Below are 6,555 nucleotides of genomic sequence, written 5' to 3'. Positions count from 1 at the left end.
TATTAATCACAAGCCCAAGTTGGTGCCAGATTACCAAACAAGGTCCAGCATGGTTAAAACACACAAGCTTGAATTAACCTATATTTTATGGAGCAGAAAACTCCAATATTCAGTTCACCGCAGGTTCACCATTTTATCTAAAAATTATCTTCAAACCGAATATTTTTCCTTGAATGTTTGCTTTAAAGAAAATCAATTTTAAGCATTGAAACCGATTAAGCATTACTTAAATTAGATGGACAAGTCTGAAGCAAAGAGTTTTAGTTAAAATTAGGAACTTTCAAGATAGATATTAATTAAATTGGATTAAAAATCTGTGCAAGATGGCTTTTCACTGAAAGAAAAAAATCTTTAATTTTCCTAAGATTCTGGTAATTCAGGCAGTGCAAAGCATTCAAACACGATTTATAGACAGGGCAGCCCAGAATTTGCAAATAGGTAATGGTTAGATGAGTAGAAGTAAATTAAGAAATTCCAACTCAACAAAAAGAAAATGGTGCGAGCAACTTAATTTTGGACACATACTCTGTAAAATACAAGTTGCTTGTAGCCTCTAGTTTCATTTGTGAGCAAAGCCGTTATTAGTTTACAGTGGCTAAATTAAAAAAGATGTAATTTCAACATATTAAAAATAGACCCATTACATTACTGTGGGTCACAGTTCAATTGCTTTTTTTGTGAAACTATAAGACACTGTAAAAGAGAATATGTTAAAAATGTTGGATAAAACTGAGTTTTAAATGAGGGCTTAAATGATTGTTCAAGTATTTAGCCCTGTAAAGGCAAAAGTCAGTTCATCCGTATAAAATGGCGTGGATATAAAATACAGGATCAGAATCACATGATATGTAGTGAAATCTCAATATTTGGTCAAAAGAACTTCCCCAAATACTGATGCACATTTTCCTTGTCTAACAAATAATTGAAATTCTACTACAGTATGTGATATCTTATACCACGATGATAAAATCTATATTTCCTACAGTTATGGTAAAGCTTCATTTTAACTTTTCTGTAGTTGCTTGAAGATATGAATTTTTAAATAAGTGTATTGCAAGTATTGCTCATCAGCAAGCTGACACCACTATATTTCTCTTTGGAAATCAAACAAAAAGCTTTATGAAGAGAAGAATATCACAAATCTGAAATAAAAACAAAATGTGAAGCAAATGGCTGTTCCCCCCACAAATGCTGACTGACATGCTGCATGTTTCTAGTATTTTGTTACAAAGGTTTGTTTGAACTAGCATTTCAACACAAATGTACACCAGGATTTTACATTTTCTTATAATTTAGCTTTGGGGCTCAAAAATAATTACATTCTCCTAAAAATATGAAGGCATCACAAGCGAGGCAATTTTACCATTACTTTTAGCTGTCATTAGCATTTTCAGTTAATTCAGACTTTATGTAATAAAAAAAGGCAAACGGTAATAAGGAAATAATTTAACCTTGTGGTTCATATGACATTCATAAACCAATTACACTTTGCTATTACAGCTAATGTCATCAGAACTTACAAGATAAATTACAATATTAGGACACACTAATCCTAAGTTTGTACATCAGAACTGAAACACATCAGAGAAATACAAAGTGGGTCTACTGTCAATCAAGTAGATACAAGAGTGATTCAACTGGAATGTGACCAAGAACACACTTATTAGTGCTTCCAGTAGGAAAATGGATTTTAGTTTTACATGATCAAAAGTGCTACATGGCAAGACCAACAATAATAATGTAGCCCAGTCTTAAGGATCAACACAATATTGATATTAGCAAAGATCAGATTTGAAGATTAGTTAGTTTTATCCACCCTATAAACAGGACCAGTTACTTCACTTCAGATTCTGCTGGACTACTTCTTCTAAACTGTAAATCTGTGTACTCTTTTCTCCTGAAAGAAAAATAGCAAAAATGAGCAAATTTAAAGTATGCTTTAACACTACCTTTCTGCTATAATTTAAGTGCAACTAACATTAGGCCAAGACCTCAAGACACTAATAGTATAAAAACTTAATTACGTCAGACTTATTACACCTACAATAATTACCAATAAAGATTGGCTCAGTATCTTGCACGAGCAAGAAACTGAATGATTTCAATACACCAGAAATTGCAGTAAGGTAACCAAGACATAATATAGCATCTTTACTGTAATAAAGCATCCCAAGGTGCTTCATAGGAGTATACTAAAATAAAGTGACACAAAATCACATAAGAAGCCATTAGGTCAACTTGCTAAAAGGTGGGTATAAGGAATGTATTAAAGGAAGGCGGCTATATAGAGAAGGAATTCCAGAGCCAAGGTCTTCAGCAACTGAAGCCATCAACGTGGAACGATTAAAATCAGGAATGTTAAGGAGTAATAGGACTGGAGAAGGTTGGGAGGAACATGGTCATGTAGGAATTTGAAAACAAAGATCAAAACTTTACATTCAAGACATTGCTTGACCAGGAGCCAAAGTAGGTCAGTTAGCCCAGGGGTTATAAGTGAATTGTACTTGGTGCAAGTTTAGACATGGGCAGCTGAGTTTTGGATGACTTCAAGCTTAGAGGGTAAATTTGGGAGACCAGCCACATGAGCATTGGAATAGTCAAGTCTAGAAGTAATAATGAATGAGGGCTATGGCAGCATATGAAGCAGAGAAATAACCCTGATTATATTGTGGATTACAACTAGATTAACTTTAAATGCGTCAAAAGGTTCTATGATGTCAATATTCCAAGAGAACAGAAGTGGAGAAAGGACCCCACCCCCAGCAAAATTGACATGCCCTCTGTCAGAGGACTTCAAAAAGGCCTGCTGACACCTCTGGCTTCTGACAAAAAGGGAAATCTTTACTCCAGAATGGAGTGCTGCTGCAATTTGATAGCCTGACTGCTGTCCAGGGGGCATGGTGATTAGAGTGAACAGGCTACTTCAAATTTTCACAGCTGACAGGCAGGAATGAAGGTGTTGATCAGCGTGATCTTCATATCTACCAGGGATAGTCGAACCAGGAGACCTCCATCTCAGGGAACACAGTAGCAAGGTCAACCCCTTGCTCCCAGCCTGAGCCCACCCAAAACCCAGTACCCTTGGAGGACCCTCCCACTGCAGCCTGGCACCTGACCTAACCCCCATGATGCCTAGGCTCCAGGCCAGGGGGAAGTGCATAATTGGCACTGCCAAAACACATGGCCTGAGTAGGAGTCTGCTGAGGTGGAGGGGTGACCCATTATTTGAGTGGTGGTTGTGATCGGGGGCGGGGGGGGGGACCGACAATGTGATGCCTCGCTATGCTAAGGGGTTTGCTGGTGCTCCCCTGGGCCCTCAAGGTCCAGGTGATGACCAAAGTCCACCCTGTTCATTTCCAGGGACTCAAGAAAGAGGCCAGCATGATAGAATTGAGTGTTGTCAGCGTATATTTCAATGAAAAGTCATCAACGGAGTCAAGGATGGATTTGGGAGTAATGCTGCAAGATGGGAAGAAACGTTATTACTGGAAATGCTGTTTCATGATTAGGCAAAGTTGAACAAAGCAAGGGTAATGCCACTGAGTTAGATAATGGAGGACAGACCTCAGTAGAGAATTGTGCAGTCAAGTGAGCCAAAAACTGCGGAGATAGATGCCAGAGTCACAGGAATGCCAATTGTCACATGAGTAGGGCCAGTTCAGTGCTGTAACCAGGGCTGAAATCTGACTGAAGGAATTCAAACATGGGTTGCAGTAAATAACAGCACATACTTAGGAGATGATGACCAGTTTTAGAACTTTGAGTGGAAAATTTTGGAAGAAACAAGGGCAGTACACAAGGATCAAGAATAATAAGATTTAGTATGGAGCATGGCTGAAAGATTGCTTTGATGTAGAGATGCCGACATTGGACTGGGGTAAACACAGTAAGAAGTTTCAACACCAGGTTAAAGTCCAACAGGTTTATTTGGTAGCACAAGCCACTAGCATTCGGAGTGCTGCTTCTTCATCGGGCGAGTGGGATTTCTGTTCACAAACAGGACATATAAAGACAAACTCAATTTGCAAAATAATGGTTGGAATGCGAGTCTTTACAGGTAATCAAGTCTTAAAGGTACAGACAATGTGAGTGGAGAGAGGGTTAAGCACAGGTTAGAGAGATGTGTATCATCTCCAGCCAGGACAGTTAGTGAGATTTTGCAAGCCCAGACAAGTCATGGGGGTTACAGATAGTGTGACATGAACCCAAGATCCCGGTTGAGGCCGTCCTCATGTGTGCGGAACTTGACTATCAGTCTCTGCTCAGTGACTCTGCATTGTCATGTGTCATGAAGGCCGCCTTGGAGAACACTTACCCGAAGATCAGAGGCCGAATGCCCGTGACCGCTGAAGTGTTCCCCAACAGGAAGAGAACACTCTTGCCTGGTGATTGTCGAGCGGTGTTCATTCATCCGTTGTCGTAACATCTGCATGGTCTCCTCAATGTACCATGCCTCGGGACATCCTTTCCTGCAGCGTATCAGGTAGACAACGTTGGCCGAATTGCAAGTGCATGTACCGTGTACCTGGTGGATGGTGTTCTCACGTGAGATGATGGCATCCGTGTCGATGATCCGGCACGTTTTGCAGAGGTTGCTGTGGCAGGGTTGTGTGGTGTCGTGATCACTGTTCTCCTGAAGGCTGGGTAGTTTGCTGCGGACAATGGTCTGTTTGAGGTTGTGCGGTTGTTTGAAGACAAGAAGTGGGAGTGTGGGGATGGCCTTGGCGTGATGTTCGTCTGCATCAATGACATATTGAAGGCTCCGGAGAAGGTATCGTAGCTTCTCCGCTCCGGGGAAGTACTGGACGATGAAGGGTACTCTGTCTGCCGTGTCCCATGTTTGTCTTCTGAGGAGGTCGGTGAGGTTTTTCACTGTGGCGCGTCAGAACTGTCGATCAGCGAGTCCGTTGGAACATCAAGGACGATCATCTCAGCACCTCACTGTACCGCAAGACCATGGATAACCTCACGATGCTCCACTTCTCCAGTTTCTACCCTAAACACGTTAAAGAAGCCATCCCCTACGGACAGGCCCTCCGTATATACAGGATCTGCTCAGAGGAGGAGGATCGCAACAGACACCTCTAGACGCTGAAAGATGTCCTCATAAGAACAGGATATGGCGCTCGACTCATCGATCGACAGTTCCGACGCGCCACAGCGTAAAACCACACCGACCTCTTCAGATGACAAACCCGGGACACAGTGGACAGAGTACCCTTCATCATCCAGTACTTCCCCAGAGCGGAGAAGCTACGACATCTTCTCCGGAGCCTTCAACAGGTCATTGATGAAGACAAACATCTTGCCAAGGCCATCCCCACACCCCCAGTTCTTGCCTTCAAATAACCGCACCTCGAACAGACTATTGTCTGCTGCAAACTACCCAGCCTTCAGGAGTACAGTGACCACGACACCACACAACCCTGCCATAGCAAACTCTGCAAGACGTGCCAGATCATCTCACGTGAGAACACCATCCAACAGGTACACGGTACATACACTTGCAACTCGGCCAACGTTGTCTACCCGATACGCTGTAGGAAAGGATGTCCCGAGGCATGGTACATTGGGGAGACCATGCAGACGCTACAACGGATGAACGAACACCGCTCGACACTCACCAGGCAAGAGTGTTCTCTTCCTGTTGGGGAACACTTCAGCGGTCACGGGCATTCGGCCTTTGATCTTCGGGTAAGCGTTCTCCAAGGCAGCCTTCACGACACACGACAACACAGAGTCGCTGAGCAGAGACTGATAGTCAAGTTCCGCACACGAGGACTGCCTCAACTGCGATCTTGGGTTCATGTCACACTATCTGTAACCCCCACGACTTGCCTGGGCTTGCAAAATCTCACTAACTGTCCTGGCTGGAGACAATACACATCTCTTTAACCTGTGCTTAACCCTCACTCCACTCATTGTCTGTACCTTTAGGACTTGATTACCTGTAAAGACTCGCATTCCAACCATTATTTTGTAAATTGAGTTAGTGTCTTTATAATGCCTTGTTTGTGAACTGAAATCCCACACCTAATGAAGAAGCAGCGCTCCAAAAGCTAGTGGCTTGTGCTACCAAATAAACCTGTTGGACTTTAACCTGGTGTTGTGAGACTTCTTACTGAAAGATTGCTTCCCATACATTAACCAAAGAGTAGGGATACCACAGGCATTTTCAAGTTTTGAAGGTTGTAACAAGGGATCAGTGCTGAGGCATCAAGCTGTTTACAACTGGGCAACGAGAGGGTAATGTATCTAGGTTTGCTGACAATACAAAGCTATGTGGGAATGCAAGCTGCGAGGAGGTCACAAGGATGTTACATTGAGATATGGACAGGTAAGTGAGTGGGCAACATGTGACAAGTGCAAGGTCGGGAATTGAGAGGTTATTCACTTGGTAATATGAAATGATTTTTTGTTTAAAAAGTGAAACTTTTAATTGTTGATGCTCAGATTTAGGTGTATTCATAGAAGGAATAGCATAGGCAGGCACAGCAGGCGATTTAGGCAGAAAATGGCATGTTGACCTTTATTGCAAGGGATACAATTCATCGC

At 42.4% G+C, this 6,555-nt stretch overlaps 1 protein-coding gene across 1 annotated transcript in view; it reads right to left on the bottom strand.

Annotated features, from left to right (window-relative positions):
* Positions 1–1,838: 1,838 nt before the first annotated feature.
* The window catches only part of dazl (deleted in azoospermia-like), a 176,692-nt gene continuing 171,975 nt past the window's right edge, over positions 1,839–6,555 (bottom strand). The window contains exons 11-12 of the mRNA XM_078200398.1: positions 2,054–2,192; positions 1,839–1,897 (exon numbers count right to left, since the gene is read on the bottom strand). Coding sequence (XP_078056524.1) covers positions 1,839–1,897; positions 2,054–2,192 — 198 coding nt within the window. The remainder of the gene's footprint in view (positions 1,898–2,053; positions 2,193–6,555) is intronic.

This window comes from Mustelus asterias, chromosome 2 (genome assembly GCF_964213995.1).
Source record: "Mustelus asterias chromosome 2, sMusAst1.hap1.1, whole genome shotgun sequence".
NCBI classification, from domain to species: Eukaryota; Metazoa; Chordata; class Chondrichthyes; order Carcharhiniformes; family Triakidae; genus Mustelus; species Mustelus asterias.
Note: the sequence above shows the minus strand (reverse complement) of the source record. Positions and strands in the feature narration are given on the sequence as shown.